Source organism: Lacerta agilis, chromosome 7 (assembly GCF_009819535.1).
Source record: "Lacerta agilis isolate rLacAgi1 chromosome 7, rLacAgi1.pri, whole genome shotgun sequence".
Lineage (NCBI taxonomy): Eukaryota > Metazoa > Chordata > Lepidosauria > Squamata > Lacertidae > Lacerta > Lacerta agilis.
In genome coordinates this window covers 28176569-28195874 of record NC_046318.1, presented here as the reverse complement: position 1 = coordinate 28195874, position 19306 = coordinate 28176569, and the positions used below count along the sequence as shown (strand labels likewise).

At 39.4% G+C, this 19306-nt stretch overlaps 1 protein-coding gene across 3 annotated transcripts; it reads left to right on the top strand.

The window, feature by feature from the left end:
- Positions 1–821: 821 nt before the first annotated feature.
- Positions 822–16776, top strand: DEK (DEK proto-oncogene). Of its 3 annotated transcripts, none has more exons than XM_033154662.1 (11): positions 822–913; positions 2958–3086; positions 4456–4557; positions 4997–5106; positions 7889–7983; positions 9461–9581; positions 12106–12291; positions 13029–13164; positions 14066–14214; positions 15690–15758; positions 16139–16776. In XM_033154662.1, exons 2-11 carry the CDS (start codon positions 2969–2971, stop codon positions 16148–16150), a joined length of 1098 nt encoding a protein of 365 aa, XP_033010553.1. In that variant the 5' UTR covers positions 822–913; positions 2958–2968; the 3' UTR covers positions 16151–16776. The 3 variants fall into 3 exon arrangements, with proteins under 3 accessions (XP_033010553.1, XP_033010556.1, XP_033010555.1); XM_033154664.1 differs by lacking the exon at positions 822–913 and adding an exon at positions 1058–1150; XM_033154665.1 differs by having other exon boundaries at positions 15690–16776.
- The last annotated feature ends 2530 nt before the right edge of the window (positions 16777–19306 follow it).

Sequence of the window (19306 nt, the reverse complement as noted above, 5' to 3'; positions counted from 1 at the left end):
TAATGTTATGAGTCACACTGGGGATTCTGGTAAAAAAAAATTATACAAATCTAAAAAGAAATACAATACATAATTGATTCCAATCCTGAACGCGGCTGCAGGAGCAGCATAGTATTTAATGTATTTTGAATATTTTGTTGGAAGCCACCCAGTGGCTGGGGAAACCCAGCCAGATGGGCGGGGTATAAATAATAAATTGTTGCTGTTGGTAGATTTTACAGATCGGTGGCAATATGGACACGGGGTTTTCTCTCTATGCTTAGTGCGCCTGAGCTTGCAGGAGAACCAGAGCTCTCATGGGCTGCACTCTGGTCCCTTTCCTCTTCAGGAGTTTCAAATGCACTTTCGCCTTGCGGCTGCTTAAAATAAAAATTAAAAAAAAAAAAAACCATTCGGACGGGCCCCCCAACCACAACAGCAAGCATGCTCGAAGGCGCCACCATGTCAACTTCCGAACCGCCCCCGTCCCCAGTTGCACGCATGCTCCGTAGAGCTCCCCCCCCCCCAAGAAAACACAAAACCTCCTTTTCACTCAATTCGCGGCGCGAGGCCTTTCCTATCTGCCCGTCACTTTCTCAAAACCCCGCCTCACACGCCAGACGTCCCGAGCGCCGATTGGCCAGCGATTTCCCGCTTCCTTCTTCCCCTTTGACAACCCGCCATTTTGAAACGTTGTTGATTATTTTTTTTTCCTGGGGAAGAGTGAGCAACAACACTAAAGCCTCACGTCTGGTCCCGCCCCCCTCCTTAAGTCTCTACCAGCCGCTGCTCTTTTTACCTGAGGGGTAGTGTGTTGTTGTTTTCGTTTTCTTTTATCTTTTCTCTCTCTTTTTTAAGAAAAACCGCCGCTGTCCGCCATCGCTGCTGCTGGCACTTTCTCAGAAGTGCCCCGAGGTGTCCCTGTCGCGACAAGGTGGGTGTTCCGTTGCTCCCGGGATAACAGTCGAAGGTGAGGTCCTAACGGCCTGGGTGGCGGTTTCGAACGCCCAGGAAGCGACGTTTGCCGCGCGCAGCCCGCTCTGTGGAAACGGTTAAGAAGGCAAGCAGCCTCCTTGCTCGAAGCCTGACAGGATTTCTTTCCTCTCCGCCCGGCCTTGACGTCTCTTCAGCGTTTCCCGCCGGAATCCTCTCGCCTGACATTATTGCCCTTGTGGGGCGCTTAACCGTTTACTTATAGTGAGGGGCAGATTGAACACGGAGGGGGAGGGGGCGGGATGAGGGATACCTCTCTTTCTCTGTCTTCTGCCTCGGTCCTGAAAACCCCGGAGCTTAGATAAATCCTTAAGGAAGAGATGGTAGGAGAATGGAGTCGCGTTTGTTTGCCAGCGGGATTCTTTCAAAATGTTCCGTTTTGCTCGGAGTTTCTGTAGTGCTAAAGCAAAAACCAACAGAAACACCACCCCCCCACAACCCGTATTCCAAAAACGTCACTGCTTTAGTTTGCTTTAGGAAGAAGAAAGAACAACAGTCCTGGAAAGAGCAGCCTGAGTTTGCATGGATTAGAGCCCACCTGTTCGGGTGCATAAAGTAGCTTCCGTGTGCTGGTGGATTTATATAGATGTATGTAAAAGTTTAAATAGAAACTTCACATAATGGGGTGAAACACAGTACAGTACTGTCTGCTGCATGTTTTGTTTTGACCTGGGTGGGCTTCAAATATTTTTGGTTGAAGTGGGGATATGATCCAAGTTAGTGTTGGTGCATGGAAACATAAGACAGTTGTCATTCTACTACATACCTTATTTAAAAAGGTAAAGGGACCCCTAAACATTAGGTCCAGCCGCGGACGACTCTGGGGTTGTGGCACTCATCTCGCTTTATTGGCCGAGGGAGCCGGCGTACAGCTTCCAGGTCATGTGGCCAGCATGACTTAGCTGCTTGTGGCAAACCAGAGCAGCACATGGAAACACAGTTTACCTTCCCGCCAGAGCGGTACCTATTTATCTACATGCACTTTGATGTGCTTTCAAACTGCTAGGTTGGCAGGAGCAGGGACTGAGCAACAGGAGCTCACCCCGTCGTGGGGATTCGAACCACCAACCCTTTCTGATCGGCAAGCCCTAGGCTCTGTGGTTTAACCCACCTGCGTCCCTTATTTATGGGACATCAAATTATGCCTGCACCATACACTATTAACATAATGTGTGATCTTGTAGGATAGCAGATTTCCAAGTTGTTTGGATTGTTTACCTCCTTTTGTGAAATCTTGTTAAAGGGACATGCCTTGTTCTGTTTAAGTCACTTGGGACCTTTATAACTAGGAATCCATGTTGAAATTCAAAGCTCAAAATAATTTATGCAAAGTGTATACAGTTTATTTTGCAAGCACATGTTCAGCTTGCATGCTTTAGTCAGTGTCCAATATTTGCATACTTCTGAACTTGGCCCCCAGAACTATTTCACTGGATTGCAGGTAGTAAGTGTGAATGTAAATGCTAGAGAAGACTCTGAGGAATAAGTAGCCATACAGATCACAGGAACTTGACTCTTGCCTTCTTCAGATGCTGCCTGTATTTTTATGTCATTAAAACTAGTTTTTAGAAAGTTTCTTTTTAACAAAGGAGGCTATAGCTAGATTTGTGTAAAATTGCAGAGGATTAAACACAGTTATGTATGATCAGTTGTATGGGGGGGGGGAAATCCTTCTCAGAAGAAGCAGTTGCTTACTCCCAACTTCCCTACAAGTTTTTTCATTTGTCCTTCAGCCCTAGTTTTTATTTTGCGGCATATTTATTAGCCATATGTTTTATCTGATACATAAGGCAGTTGATGTAAACTTATAGTAAAACTGTCACACAACTGTTAACAATGTGGTATATGAGAACTCCTTCCTTAATAAGCTTGTTGTTAGGGCGAATTCCTTTCTATGTTGCAAGAATGATGGAAGGGCACACGGTCAAATGTTATTTTATAGCAAAGTCATATTGACATTATATTTCCCCTGTGTTTTCATGCAGAAGAATCAACCATGTCATCTGTAACTGAAAAAGATGGTTCACTGTCTGCTGAACAAACAGAAGAAAGGCAACCAGAAACTGAGGACAAAGTTGAAGATAGTGAGGAAGATGAGGAAGAGGAGGAAAAAGGTAGAAAAACACTGATGTGAAGGAACACTAGAACTTGCACTAAGCTAAATATTTAGGTCAAGATCAAAAAGCCTGTATGTGCAGCAGGACATTTTAGAAAGCTCTCCAGATGTAGACCCTTGCCCCCATCCAAGCAAAAACACTCTAGAATGGAGTCCAACATAATGTGAAGAGCTGCAGCTGGAAAGAAAAAAACACTTTCCCCTCAATGTCCAGTATCAGATGGCACTGGAGATGAAACATTCTTACAGATGCATTCATAGAAAATTAGTTAAAAACAATCTTTGAGTGTGCTGTAAAATTATATGTGCACTCTGTTTTTAATAACGATAATAAAAAATAATAGCTCTTCTAACTGAGATCAAACTGTAACCTTCTGAGAAGATGTTTGGGTTGCTTTTTCTCTAGTAATTTAGAGCCTTAATAAGTTATGGGCAGCTCTGCAGAGAGTACAGATGTGCTTAGGGCTCAGAAAAAGGTAGGAGAGCCAAGAAGGACAAGTAGGATAAAGTAGACAGTTTTGTATAGGTGATGGAGAATGAGCACTTCTTCACCTTCCTTTTCTTTTTATATAGGAACAGTCATCTGTTCATATGAACTTTATGTTGCATGTGAGTAGGGTTTTAAACACACCTAAGTTACATGATTTGTTTATCTATATAAATAAAAATGTAACTGTCAGTTTGTTCGTAACCGATAATCTCCCAAAGTACTGCACCGATCACTTTGAAATTTTGACACAACGTTGCTTTCGAATATGGGAGTGTTTATATGTAACTACATTACAGTATATAGATGTCACACCAGTGACAGATAAAAAGAAGAAAACCATTCTTTTTTAGATCCTAACCAATCACATAGTGAGCAGCATGACATCACAACACTACATAGCCACCACCATTGTCAATGTGGTGACATCACTGCTGTGATACAGGCTATACAGAGAGCCTGGTCAGAGAGCCCAGGAGGGCCAGGGGGGCCTTGGAGGCAAGGGCGGCTACGTCAGTAGGCTATTGGCAGCCAACGACACGCTATGCAAGATCATACCCACGTCGTCAGAGGGAAGGCGCACACAAACTACAGAGAGAGAGAGTCCGTGAGGAGAGGGAGGGGGAGACGGAGAAACGGGAGGTGACGGGGGAGTCTCGGGGTGCGCAGGGAGAGAGGGGGGCAATAATGCCACGCAGAAGATCAAACACAGGTCTTGCGAGGCAAGCCCATTGACAATTTCGTCTTGCGAGACAGCCTTCTACTAGCAAATGCCTTTCGTCTAGCGAGGCATTCGTCTAGCGAGGCATTCGTCTAGCGGGGCACCACTGTATGGTAACTAACTGTGTTTCAAAATTTTATACATAATTGTCTATTTCAGAAAAGAGTCTCATTGTTGAAGGAAAAAGAGAGAAGAAAAAAGTAGAAAGATTGACCATGCAAGTTTCTTCATTACAGAAAGAACCTTTTACAATTACACCAGGCAAGTTATTTTTTTTTTTGCATACTGTATATTGCGCATGAGTTATCTTTACATGTTTTTAAGTAGCAAGTACTTAGAACTCATCTGTTCCAAATAATTCCATATAATAATAATACCAATTTTATCATTTATATGCCACCCATCTGATTGTGTTGCATTGGAGCCATTATTTCAAAATGTTGAAATTCTTGTCTAAATTTAATTCAACACTTTACTGCCTTTCAAGCAGAAGCATGTTAGGTAGTCTTAAGGAGGACCCATACAAAAAAATTATATTTTTTTAAAAAACATCCACAGCCCCTGTCAAAAAATTATACAACAATACCGATCATTTAAATATATGACTGATAACTATAACCACCTTATAAGTGTAATCTAGTAACAATTAGCAAGCATTAATGTTGTTAAATAGACTAATGTAATACTTTTTCCCTTTCAGGAAAGGGACAAAAACTTTGTGAAATTGAAAGAATACAGTACTTTTTAAGCAAGAAAAAAACAGATGAACTTCGAAATCTTCACAAACTTCTATACAACAGACCAGGCACAGTAAGCTTAGAAAACACTATCAATTTGTTTTGAAAATGTCATGAAATATAGAATGGCCTTATTTCTGAAGGCTGAGACACTTTAAAATCCTAAGATGGAAATAAATTCCATTTAAATCAGTGGAGTGGGCTTTCCAATAGCTGGTGTGGATTTGAAATCTACATTTCAAGGCCTTACTTCTGCTTCCTGGAATTATTATATTATTATCTTCTTCTTTTTTTGAGCTTTCGCCCCTATACAAAGGGTATTTGAAACTCCCATCTGTTCAAAAACAATTTGCCATGTGGTGGTTACAGTGGAGATTGCTCGTCGGAAATAAAGTGAGTTCAAATAGCTCTGCCTTACAAAGCTAGATGTAGTCATTTGGATCCTATCCAGTTGTCTTTGGAATGGAGTCTTTACACTTTAATTTGTCCCCTCCCCCCATTTGAATATTCATTTTTTTCTCAGTAATCCTGAGATTGATAAATGTAGAGTCTGATGGTGCTAGAAGTTACTTGTACAATCCTGTCTTTGCTCAGGGTCTTAAGCCTGTTTTTGATTCTCACATTCCATCCTTGTTTTGTTTGAAGTTGCTGCTAAAACAAGTAGCCCTGTAACAAAATATTGCATTGTGTAGTGCTCCTGTTCAGGGTTGCAGCCACATCACTTTCCAGGAAACTCCATTCTATTCTCCCTCCCTCAGATTTGCATTCTTCTCCCACGACCACACCTCCCTGTGGTCAGCATTCTATGGTTACTGGGTTGTTTTGGAGTCTGCTTTTACACACACACACACACACACACACACACACACATACACATACACGTACATTTGCATGTAGACCTTGGTTTTCCCAAGCCCGCTGATACCTCCCTCTTGGGCATTAATGATACCATTTTGACTACATTAAAATCTCTACAAGAAGAATTATTTTGCTAAGGGCTTTATCCAGCACTGCACATGTGGACTTCGGCTTCCACAAGGGCACTTGAGCTCCCTTCCCTCCTGCACCCCACTAAAATCTGCTCTGGGTTGTCCTCCAACCCTCTGGAGCAGATTTTGAGGTCATGAAGGGGGAGAAAAGAAGCTGAACTTGTTGAAAGCAAGCTTGTTCTGCTCATGCATAGAAAGGGTATATAAGGATATAATAGGCCTTCTAATATACTTTGTCTATTACTATTTTAACATTTTTATTTGTAAAATGCTTAAGCTTATCTTGGTTATTAAGAGTAAAATTGCTTTATGAACTGCTTTTTAGATACTTTAATTATCCTTATAATTTGTCAATTGAATCCAAATCTGTCTATATAGAAAGCAGCTTCTATACAACATCTTCCATACAAACTTGGCAACATTTCAGTACATATTTTTACTCGTGTTTTTTTTTAAAATAATAATAATAGTGTACCTTTTGTTTTTCATGAATGTGATTATTTGCAGCATGTGCAGCTTGCTGTCTTACAGAAATTGAGGGAGGTTCTTCCTGAAAAATTCCTTATCAGATAAGGGTATATGAGCTGTTTTAACATTTGCTCTTATTTATTTCATACATAATTAGGTAGTTATATTCAAAGGACCCAGGTGGCGCTGTGGGTTAAACCACAGAGTCTAGGGCTTGCCGATCAGAAGCTCGGCGGTTCGAATCCCTGCGACGGGGTGAGCTCCCGTTGTTTGGTCCCAGCTCCTCCCCACCTAGCAGTTCGAAAGCACGTCAAAGTGCAAGTAGATAAATAGGGACCACTCCGGTGGGAAGGTAAACAGCGTTTCCGTGTGCTGTTCTGGTTCGCCAGAAAGCGGCTTTGTCATGCTGGCCACATGACTCGGATGCTGTCTGCGGACGAACGCCGGCTCCCTTGGCCTATAGAGCGAGATGAGCGCCGCAACCCCAGAGTCGGACACGACTGGACCTAATGGTCAGGGGTCCCTTTACCTTTACCTTTATTCAAAGGTGAGCAAAAATTTATATGCTAATCTTGTAGCCTTGTTAATAGGCTATAAATTTGCAGTGCTCCTTCAGCAGCAACTTGATGTTCACTGTGCTGTCTGGCTGCTAAGCACCCTTCCCAACTTTACCTTTGAATTGATTCCATAATTATGTGTCAGAAGATAAGCACAACTGCCTCAACAATGCAGGGACACTTTCCTCTCTTTCCATGCTGTACTGCACTGTGGTCTTCAAAGATAGGAAAGTTGCCTAGGTAACTGGAAGACTCTTCTGAAAAATGGTGATCATTGCAGCTGCAAATAGCCAGAGAAGCAACACATTTGATGGTAAATTTAGTTTGTTTTTGGGAAATGTTGCATCTTGTTTCTCTTGAATTTTCTGTTGACGAAAACTTGTTCTAAGCTTTAGTTGAACTGGTTTGCATCAAGACTTGCCTTTCCACAAATGGAAATAATTTTATCAATTTGCAGAAGGGACTCTGGTCCAGTGGAGGATACCCACTGGAGGAAGGGGGAAGGTAATTTTTACTCATTCCCCCTGCTGTAGACTTCCCTGCTTTTTTGGTGGATCGCTCAACTCTCAGGAGCAATTTTCAGGGAATTGCAGGAGGGGGATTAGTGAATTTCACCTCTACCACTTCCTTCAGTGGGAACATCATGTAAGCAGAATTCCACTTGCAGCGAGTTAGTCAACCCACTGTAATTACACAAAAATTAATTCACAAATTTCCTACCAAAGGTTTCTTCAGTAGCAGGCTGGTATTAGAATAAAACAATTTCCTTTGTTATAAAACCAAAGATTAGCTGATAATGCAAACGCCACTCTAAAATGCATGTTACTGTGTTCTGTTTTAGGTTGCTTCATTAAAGAAGAATGTGGGCCAGTTCAGTGGCTTTCCATTTGAAAAAGGAAGTGACCAATATAAGAAAAAGGAAGAGATGTTGAAAAAGTAACCTTTTAAAACTTTTTAGTATGATCAAGTTTCATTATTTATGTTAATACATGCATTTTAAATCTTGAGCAGAGCAACTGCTTCAAGCCCTGTTTGCTATCCCTGCACATTTGAGTTAGTAACTTCAGCTTATAAGTATTCTATTTCAAACCATATCCATAAACATTACTGAAGGATAGTTTTATATTACACATGTGAACATTTTATGTCTAAAACGAATGGGTTTACTGGTGCTGAATTGTTTCTAATTAACTACTTAGTTGAAGATACAAATGAGTATCTTGTTTAATAAAATATTGCACAAACTTGAGGTATGATCTTGCGAAAGTTAAGCACATAAATATTGGTGATTTTTCTAATAGTTGAGTTACACATACTTAATTTTCCTCCTTGAAATGAAAAGCACTGAAATGTGCATACCTTTGGCTAAATTGTGCCCCCAACATTTAATTCAAACTTAAAATTCTCTGCCACCTTAATATTTGTGCAGTACTTTTGTAGAACGTAAATTTATCCAAAATAAATTTGCAGTTATCTGAAGGCAGCCCTGTTCAGGGAAGTTTTTAATCTGTGACATTTTAATGTATCCTAATATCCGTTGGAAGCCGCCCAGAGTGGCTGGGGAAACCCAACCAGATGGGCGGGGTACAAATAAATTATTATTATTATTATTATTATTATTATTATTATTATTATTATTATTGCTACTACAAGGAATACTGTATTTTGTGATGGGTTTTTAAGATATTCAGAATCCGTGGTTGCACATGTGGCAGTGTCTTTTGCCTCCTGGCAGTTGGTATTTCCAATTTCCAGTATAGTCCAATTTTCAGTGCTTCCCTCTAGATGGAGAGGGCATAAGCTGCTACAAGTGTACTTAGGCTGACTTGTGGTAAAGATAGCAACCCACAGAAGCTGCCCATCCATTATCATGCAGACTCTTCTAGACAATGGTGGTATAATCATGTTGGTAAATAGGGGTTGGCTGTAACTTCTGAAGGGTGAATTTTATTCCTTAGGGCCTGCACAGGTTTCTCAGTTGTTGCACCATTGATCTTGGTGTAAACTATAAAAGCTATACTGTGACTTCTTTCTACCAACAAAAAATTGAGAAGGTGTTTAAATAAATGAATCCCTATACCCTTTGAACTCTTTCTTTGAATTCTGTCCTTAGCTGTAAAATATTTCCTACCTGCCTGGTTGGTATTTCTAGTTTTATTATAAGTACTGTTTTAATATTTCTCATTGAAGAAATATTGTCAAAATGTCAATTGCATTTCTATGGTTTGTTTAATTTTTGTGAGTTGCCTTGAGTTTTGAAAAATAAAAAATGGAGTATAAATAATAAATTCATCAATTGTATACTTGTAAGATATGGTTGAAAGCACAGGTAGTTAACTACACTATCTCTATGTTCCTGTGTATTAAGATCAACTTTTATCAGCTATGTTTAATAAAGGGTATTTCTCTCTAGGTACAGAAATGCAATGCTGAAAAGTATATGTGAAGTACTTGATTTGGAAAGATCAGGAGTTAATAGTGAACTGGTAGCCAGAATCCTAAACTTCTTAATGCATCCAAAACCTTCAGGCAAGGTAAGCCAAGACATAATAATGAAGCTATATTTAGTTCACATTTATCATCTTTGGGGTGATCATGCTTTTAATGTAGAGTTGCTATTGCTGTCCCACGTCAAAGAGTTGTTGAGTTTTGTGTGACTTGCCCCACCACAAAATCACACATATGCTTTGCTTGATTCATATATGCACTTGAAGATGTAAATAACATGACTGCAATTCTATTAAGCCACTAGTGAACATCTTATTAGGTTCTTTATTATATATTATATATTGTTCTTGTGGAAAATAAGAGAGATAGAAGAAGATAGTCAAACAGAACAAAGGCAGAGCTCAAGGGGGGGAAGAACAGTAGCATTATCCTTACAAGGAGTACTACAAGAGCACTAGGTTTTGATTGCACATTAGTATCTCTTCTGAGGTTCTTTTTACAGAGACCATGCAGCTATTAAACATTTGTTACAGCTGAGGCCCTTTTAAAAACAAACATGCCATTTCTATTGAACTGTGTATATGAAAACACAAGTTTTCTTCCACGAGTTTTGAGACTGAGGCATTCAACCTGGAGTAAAAAGCTCAGTAACAAATTATGTTCTCATTGCCTTACAGTATTAGGCAATATTACCTAACAATTTATTAAAAATGGAAAACCAATGTCTCTGAATTTGGTGTTTCTGCTTCTCTGGAAAAGACAGACACCAACAGTCAGCGACTGGCATCTGAAAACAAACAGAAAATGATGTGTTTATTTATAGCACTGCCAGGAATACTGCAATAAGACTCTTCAAATGGGTAGTGAAATCCTTCCTGAGCTTGTCACTGCTTTCCAGAATTTTCCTCTGGAAGCACATTTATGGAAGGTATCACCCATATATTTGGCACCAAACATGGGAAACAAAAACTCAATGGCAACATTGCACTTGCTAGTCTTCCATATTCAAGCTGCTGACTGATAGCTAAAATAATAAGTGGAATCTGCAAGAAAACATTGCAAGTGCTGTTGTGCAATTCCATTCTCTCTCATTGGGCTATTTTTGGAGGATGTTCCCCTACTAAAGATCTTAAGATGAAGGATGGTATATAAATAAACAATTCCCCCCTATAAAAAACTCAACAACTTTTGTGACAACTAACTTATGCAAACTTTGGAGTCCCTCCAGATCTGCTATAATAATAATAATAATAATAATAATAATAATAATAATAATAATTTATTTATACCCCACCCATCTGGCTGGTTTTCCCCAGCCACTCTGGGCGACTTCCAACAGAACACTAAAATGCAATAATCTATTAAACATTAAAAGCCTCCCTAAACAGGGCTGCCTTCAGATGTCTTCTAAACGTCTGGTAGTTGTTTTTCTCTTTGACATCTGGTGGGATGGCGTTCCACAGGGCGGGTGCCACTACCGAGAAGGCCCTCTGCCTGGTTCCCTGTAACTTGGCTTCTCGTAATGAGGGAACCGCCAGAAGGCCCTCGGCACTGGACCTCAGTGTCCGGGCAAAACGATGGGGGGTGGGGGCGCTTCTTGAGGTATACTGGACCGAGGCCATTTGGGGCTTTAAAGGTCAGCACCAACATTTTGAATTGTGCTCGGAAACGTACTGGGAGCCAATGTAGGTCATTCAAGACCGGTGTTATGTGGTCTCAGCGGCCGCTCCCAGTCACCAGTCCAGCTGCCGCATTTTGGATTACCGGTAGTTGTAGTTTCCAGGTCGCCTTCAAAGGTAGCTCCACATAGAGCGCATTGCAGTAAACCAAGCGAGAGATAACTAGAGCATGCACCACTCTGGTGAGACAGTCCGTAGGCAGGTAGGGTCTCAGCCTGTGTACCAGTTGGAGCTGGTAGACAGCTGCCCTGGATACAGAATTAACCTGCACCTCCATGGACAGCTCTGAGTCCAAAATGACTCCCAGGCTGCTCACCTGATCCTTCAGGGGCACAGTTACCCCATTCAGGGCCAGGGAGTCCTCCACACCTGTCCCCCCAAAACAGTACTTTGGTCGTGTCAGGATTCAACCTCAATCTGTTAGCCACCATCCATCCTCCAACCACCCCTAGACACTCACAAAGGACCTTCACCACCTTCACTGGTTCTGATTTGAAAGAGAGGTAGAGCTGGGTATCATCCGCATACTGATGAACACCCAGCCCAAACCCCCTGATGATCTCTTCCAGCAGCTGCATATAGATGTTGAAAAGCATGGGGGAGAGGACAGTGATCTGACCATGGCACTTCTTTAGTTCCTCCATCTTCTACAGATATGATATTGTTTTGGCTACATAAGAAATAGAACTCACAGTATGACCATCTTAAATAGAGGAAATACCTTCAATTGAATAATTACCCTCAAATAATACATGTATTCTAAAAGAAATCTGTAATCTCATGGTACCTTTTCAAAATGACCATAGTGAAGGATAACACTTTGAAGGTGGTTAAGGTCTAAGCAATTACTTATCTCCTATAGTGTCTTATAAATAGAGAGTTTTAAAACTATTTCGTTCTTTGAATTGCCCAAATTTTCAATATTTAATAGCCATTGCCAAAATCCAAGAAAACACCTAACAAAAGTGGGAAAAAGGAACGCAGTAGCTCTGGAACAGCACGGAAAGGCAAGCGCACTAAATGTCCTGAGATCCTGTCAGATGAATCCAGTAGTGAGGAAGATGAAAAGAAAGAGAAAGAAGAATCATCTGAAGAAGATAAAGAAAGTGAAGAGGAGGTAGGACCTATTTGTAAACTACCCATGTTGAAGGCCAGTTACAGTAGGCTCTCTGATTTGCTTAAAGGGCATTGAGCTGGAGATGATAGGGTTATAGAGAAGAATATTTTCATTCCATAGACCTATTGACTTTTAAGATATTTGCTTAGTGATCAACAGACTTAAACTTGAAAGTAGTGACTAGATGCTGATAAAATACAAAGACTTGTTTGCTAGAAGTGTGGATAGGAATGTACCACAGGTTCATTGTTCTTCGAATAATTACAGCTTGTTATTTTAGGGACAAAAATGCTTGGTGCTCACCTCAAACATAGGTACAGTTCTCAACAGAACTGGCTAACCCCTTTCAGCCTCACACCTTCATCACCCACTGCAACTTTACAGTGACAGCATACTAGCAATAGGACACTGTCACTATCAGCTGATGGCTTTTGCGGGGGGGGGGGCACAAAAAAAATGGTTAGCAGGCCAAACTTGGACAGTTCACCACCTTCACTATATAATGCAAGGTAACTTTTTGTATCCCTGCAAAAGCAGAAAGGCATGTTCTCTTAAAATGCAGGGGCATTATTAAAACTAGAGACAAATAATGCAGTTACAAATAGCTTGCATGTGTATTTTGCCTTTGCTACAAAGAGTGCTTTCTAGCAATAAACTATGCTTTAGCAAGAAGCTTCATAGTGTTAGGAGTGGTTTATATTGTAATAGACTTTGATGCTCTTTTTATCATACCATAGCCACCTAAAAAGTCATCCAAAAAAGAAAAACCCAAGCAAAAGACAGCTGTGAAAAGCAAAAAGGGCACAAAGAATGCTTACGTCAAGAAAGCAGATAGCAGCACAACCAAGAAGAATCAGAACAATTCCAAAAAAGGTGAACCTATCTTTCTGGGGTCCTACGAGCAGACGGGGACAAGAACAGAAGAGTATATGCAAATACAATTATACATACTTAAATAAAGTGGGGGGCATAAAGATGGATGCTTTGTAACAAAGACAGAAAAGTGAATGGAAGAATGTTTGACAGCAGGGCATTGTGGTAGAATGTTGGGAGGAGTGAGAGCAAGCGACAGGTGAAGAGCGTCTGTTGAAAATGACAGTTTAAAAAGAGTGGCTGAAGAGACAAGAAGGAAATGAGAGAAGAGAAATGGTTAGAGTTAGCATGGCTTTTAAGGAGAAGAGTTTTGTTAAGATAGGGCATTAGAACTGAGTGTTCTATATAAAATGGCTGCTTTTTCTAGGTACTGTATTATGTTCCCTAATATATGTGTGTTTTAACTGCCTGTTCTGGTCTGGGTGGATTTTAAGGTTAATATACCTCACCCTACATACCTGATGTGCATGCACTTATTCATAGAAAGCCTGGACTCAGTAGAGTAGCTGAGTGACTGATCTAGTCACCTCCCTGGGGCATGGCTTTGTAGGGACCCCAGGGAGGAGGCAGGTGGCAGCAATGGGGAAATGGCCAATGGTTTTAAAGGAGCAGGAGACCTTTAGTTGTAGGTAGAGTTGGGAGATCAAAGGTAACAAATAGGGGATATGCTGGGATATGTGAGCAGAGAGAAGTGAAACCACAACCCCATAAATTGTTTTTGAAACTTCTCTCCATTTCCAAAGAGGTTTGCTAGCTGGTCTTGGCAGCTGCCATTTGAAAAGCCCAAGTTCAAAAGTGCTTGAACACAACTAAGTCATTCAGTTTTTTGGTCCAGGTGAAAATGCTTAATCAGAAAGAAATCATTATCCACATTTTAATTGAAAAATATCTTTACATTTAGAAAGTGAATCAGAGGATAGTTCGGATGATGAGCCTTTAATTAAAAAGTTGAAAAAGCCACCTACAGATGAAGAGCTGAAAGAAACAGTGAAGAAACTCCTGGCCAATGCAAACCTAGAGGAAGTTACAATGAAACAAATTTGCAAAGAGGTACAGATTTATGACATTAGTTTTCCACTTTTGTTGTTTTGCTTGCAGTTTACAGCAGTAATGTGAGTTTTTCTGGAAAGTTTTCCTTTGCAAATTAGGGAAATTTGGAAAACTCCCTGTGGCCCTAAAAGCAGGAATGGGGAACCTTTTTCAGCATAAGGGCCATATTCCTAGTGGGGAACCTTTTGGGGGCCACTTGCCAGCGGTGGATGGTGCAATAGATGTAATTTTATATTTCTACAGTAGGGTAGGGTACAGTCCGTCCAAAAAAAATTCAAAGGTTTCTGCTCATATATCTTGATCCAGGCAAGCAAGGGACATTATAACATTTCAAGGACATGTTCAAAAGAATTGGAGGAAGAAGTGGTATGGGGAGAGTAAATTGGAGATAACTGGGGAGTGATCTCATTTACCATGTTAGTTTTCCTTGTACTGCATTTTATATAGACACGAAACTGCCTAATGTTGATTTGCAGTTGGTATCCATTAATTGCTACTTTCACATTGTTAATTTTCTGAAGAAAGATGAAGCGGTGAAGATTTGTCTCCCCCTTATCACTGGTTCGCAGTTAGAAACCTTTAGTCAAATGTAAAAATGCATGCACATTTCATAAATTCTTACACTTTCTTGTTGGTGCAGGAAAAGACAAGTGAACTCAGTTTATGTTTATTTTCCTTGGGGGCAGTCATAATCCCATTATCACAGTATGGTATAATTACACTAAACGTAGTAAAATATATTTAGGTTAACCCCTGAAAGATAACTAGCATAGGTCCCATGTCATCCCCTAGTAGTTTCTCCAGATCCTGCTTTGCCTCCAAGGGGCTCAGGGCAGGGCCATAAGCAATCCCTGTTCTGTCCTTGCAAAAACAAACAAAACAACAACTGTGAAGGTTAGACTAAAAAACTGTGAGTGATCTAAGGGCTCTTCGAGATGAACCAGAGAACTGACTCTGAGTCTTCTCAGTCCTAATTTTGACGCAAAACATCTATTTGGATATTATATCTACCTTTTATACCTCCCTTGCAATATCAAAGGTAAAGGGAGATGCTTCAATTTAATAAACAAGCAATCTCTCCATTCTGGTACTCACATTTAAATTGCAAAAGGTATATTAGACACTTCTACATGCATAGTGAGGAGAGTCAGGGAAGAGAACAGAATTTTTTGCAAGTACAAGTCTTTATGTTATGTTGGGAAAGTGGAGTGGAGTCAGACATGACATATGGTTAACTAATATTTAACTCCTGTGGTGCAAACGGGGGGAGGGAACAATTTTAATGAGGCTTTAAAAAGCAGCCTCCCCAAATGCAGCAGTCCCAATCCAGATTCATACCTTTCATGCCTGCTCTTAATGTATTTTAAAAACTAATGGGATACTGTTTGTGGTACATCCAGTTTGACCCTTACTCATTGGGAAAATGTTCTGAGTATACTATTTGACTTAACTTGGTGTTAAATTGGTTGTTACAGGTGTATGAAAGCTATCCCAGTTATGACTTGTCTGACAGAAAAGTCTTCATCAAAAAGACTGTGAAAGAGGTAAATACTTGATCAGTGAAATATCATTTGATGATCCAAATATTAAAAGCTCCTCTTTAAATTTGGAAATGTTGGGTATCTAGGAAGATCTCAGTTCCTGAAATTTCACCCAAATTTTACTCATTTATTGTGCTTAGTTTCAACTCAGTAAAGTTAAAGTAACTTTAATATAGTCCCCCTTATCTAACATTTCACAGTGTACCCTTAAAGGCCTGTAGTCCATCCTTAACCGTATTTACTTGGAAGTAAGTCCCATCAATTCCCCTGGAACTTCCTTCCAAGCAAGCTGTTAGAATGGCAGCCCTAGCAATGTATTTGTGGGAAGCGGGATTTACAAAGTAGGTTAAAAATTAAAAGTACACAAACTCTTCTCTTTTTAGCTCATTTCATGATCTAATGGGAAGAAAACGAATGCTGCAGACTTGTTCCCGTGGATTTAAATATTTTACAAACACCAGCAAAACCTTTCTTTTTTAATTTTTGTTTTGTTTTGCCCTTTTGGGTGGGCATAACATAGTATTTAGTCAGGGATGATTCTACTGGCTTAATATGTTCTGAGTGTTAATGGAAATTACTTTAACTTTTAAAAATTGCATTTAATGCAGTTCTTAGGTTTTTGCATGGCCATCAATGTTCCCTGCTTTTACCTTGTACATCATGGAATTTCTTTGTACAAGCAGATTTAATATAGCTATTGTAGGTTTTAGTGCATTGTAATGTAGAGAATTTTTTAAACCATCAGTTGATACAAAAACTGTTGTATCTGTACGTACACATGCTAAGACTGTCAAATACTGCAGTATTGGGCATTACTTTTAATTTGAATACATACCATTCTCTTAGTCAGGAAGAAGTCACATGTCCTGATCATGAATGCTCTAAATTATATTATACTATCTTGCATGTGTAAGATATCTGAGAATTGTGAAGAGCATAGTAACTTGCAAATTGTTATTTTTGTACTTTTAAAAGCGTTCTGTTTGTATATATATGCTTAAAAACAGGTTGTTGGGTTTTTTTAAAAAAAAATCAGTATGTTTTAGAAGATTTATGACCAGTGTCAGTGTTCAGGAATGAGGCTGAAATTAATTAGAAAACAAGTTTAACTAGCGTTTAAAAAGATGGTATTTCTTGCCTTATAAGGGAATAATTGCACTCATATTTTTCAGTGTTTAACTTGCTAGAATGGACTACAGCTGATTTTGTTCCAAAGGCTTGACATGATACCCTACACCAAAGGGTGACAAACCTCTACCCTGTGGGTCTAATTAGGCCCAGCAGGGGACTGTTTCCAAATTATGCCCACTTGCCCAGCCCCACGTGATAACTAATGTCAAGTGGGACACAGGTAAAGGTGTGGCCTTCACTTTGAAGTATATTTCCCAACAGTTCTATTGAGCCTACATACTGAAATAAATATATAGGAAAAACCAGAACAGTTTTGAGAATTGCAAAGTATAAGAATCTTCTCTGAAGGTATGTGAAGATGTGAGCTAAGTTCATATGCAATTTTTGGTGTTCAGCTGTTCTAGAAACCCTATAAAATCAAGCTCCCTTATGGAAAGGAATAACTTAACGATCTTTGTGGTATCCACTGGACAGGTTTCCTATGTCTGTATCCAAAATTAGGTTATATTGATAAATGAATAGGTGTTTAAATGTATTAATAGACACCTGCTGCTTTGATTCAGTGTAAGCTTTGAAATTTAAAACCTCAGTTTTGCAAACAATTGTTCATGAAGTTTTATTTAAATAAATTTCCATGAAACTTTTCGTTAATGTGTACACATAATCATGATTTAAAGCTCTCAATAAATGCCAAACAAGTATGTGTCATAATGTGAAATGTAACTAATCCCCTCCATTACTGTATTGATTACAAGTTCTGCTAAAGTATTGTTCAGGAGTCACAGACCTATGTTCTGAAAATAGTCAGCAACTAGTAAGCTGATCAGTCTACCATTTTTACTGCTTTCTTTGCATGTGATCCTTTATATTAAGGCTGAGTGTAAGTTTTGTATTCAATAAATGTCTTTTAAGAAAAATGTATATTTTGATATTTTAATACATGTACAGTAAAAAAGATACAGAAACAAAGGAGCCTGTTGTATATCACCTTGCTTTATAAGATACAAGCCTATTCCAAACCCAAATGTTGAGGCGTTATCTGTGCTAGAGGTGTGAACACATCAAACCCTTACTTAACCTTGAGCAGATGTATGTCTGGATTATTATACAGGCAGTGACCATTTTATGTGTGTCCAATTGACGCACAATCACACACATGCTCATTGCTGCCAACTCCCAGAAGAGGCAGATGAGCTGTGGGAATGGATGTGATGGCATGGTATTTAAGGCCCAGTGGGCCTGAAGTGATGGTCTGCTAGGCTGGGAACAAGTGTGGAAGGCAATTTCAGAACCATTGCCACCTTCTTCCATCAGATTGGAAGGAGGTGGACTTTGCTGAGGAATATTGCTGCCATCTGACATAGAATCTTCACCTGTTCCAGGAAATGTGGTTGGCCCTAAAGTCTGTTCCCTCTAGCAGAATACCTATTGCTTTGAAAGGGTTGTCAGAAAGGAGCAGTGGAGTACACATTTGTCATCCTACTTAATAACTGAAGTAATTGTTTTGAGATAGACATCCTCTGCATTTTCCAGGAGGGGATGAATTATAAATCCATATAAAATGCATTTTAAGTACATGGGTACAGTTTGCCTTTACTATTTGAGTAGAAATTAGCAACACAACTGACTTAGCATTTTCCAGTTTATTACATTACCAATAAGTCACTTTGAACATCATGCTCCACAGCAAAGAGTTTTTTCCCCCTAGATGTACAAGGCATAAGTTGTATATACACAATAGAAAATGAGCGTGCTTAAAAAATAAGCTTCACATGATTATTTTTTAATTCTTTGGGATCAATTGTTCAAAGTGAACCCACCAACTCTGACATTTTTAAATAAATGTTTTTAAAAAAGTAGTTTCCATATTTTAACAAAGCTTTTTCTTTTTATGGACAATAGGTCCTGCTGTTTAAACACTTCTGTAATGTAATAATTTACAGGTATTTATACAGTAAATGGTTTCACGTTTACAGTATGACTCTTCGTCTTGTCTTAATGCTGATTACTACCAAAATGCTTACAGTCGTGACTAATATCTCTGCTCAAACTCACGTCTTCAACTATTCCCAAGCATAAGTTTCCATTTTTAAATAAAAATTGCACTTCAGACAATAGCTAGATGCACCAACAAAATTTAGATATGGGCCAATTAGCTTATTTTAGCTAGCTGTTCACATGTTTTCAGTGTTTGAAAAGAAGAGTAAATGAGGGGGAAATCAGCATTCCATTTTCATACTTTACATTTCTTACTATAAGCTCTAGGAGAGTTATACTTCCTATTAAGCAACTTAGTGAAATAATAGCAGTTCAACTATAAAGAAAAGCTTGATGATTTCCTAACAGCATAACTTTTCAATTTTTCTCAATATGATGTTATGAAGTAAGATATTCAGGGCCATATATTATCATTATAGCAA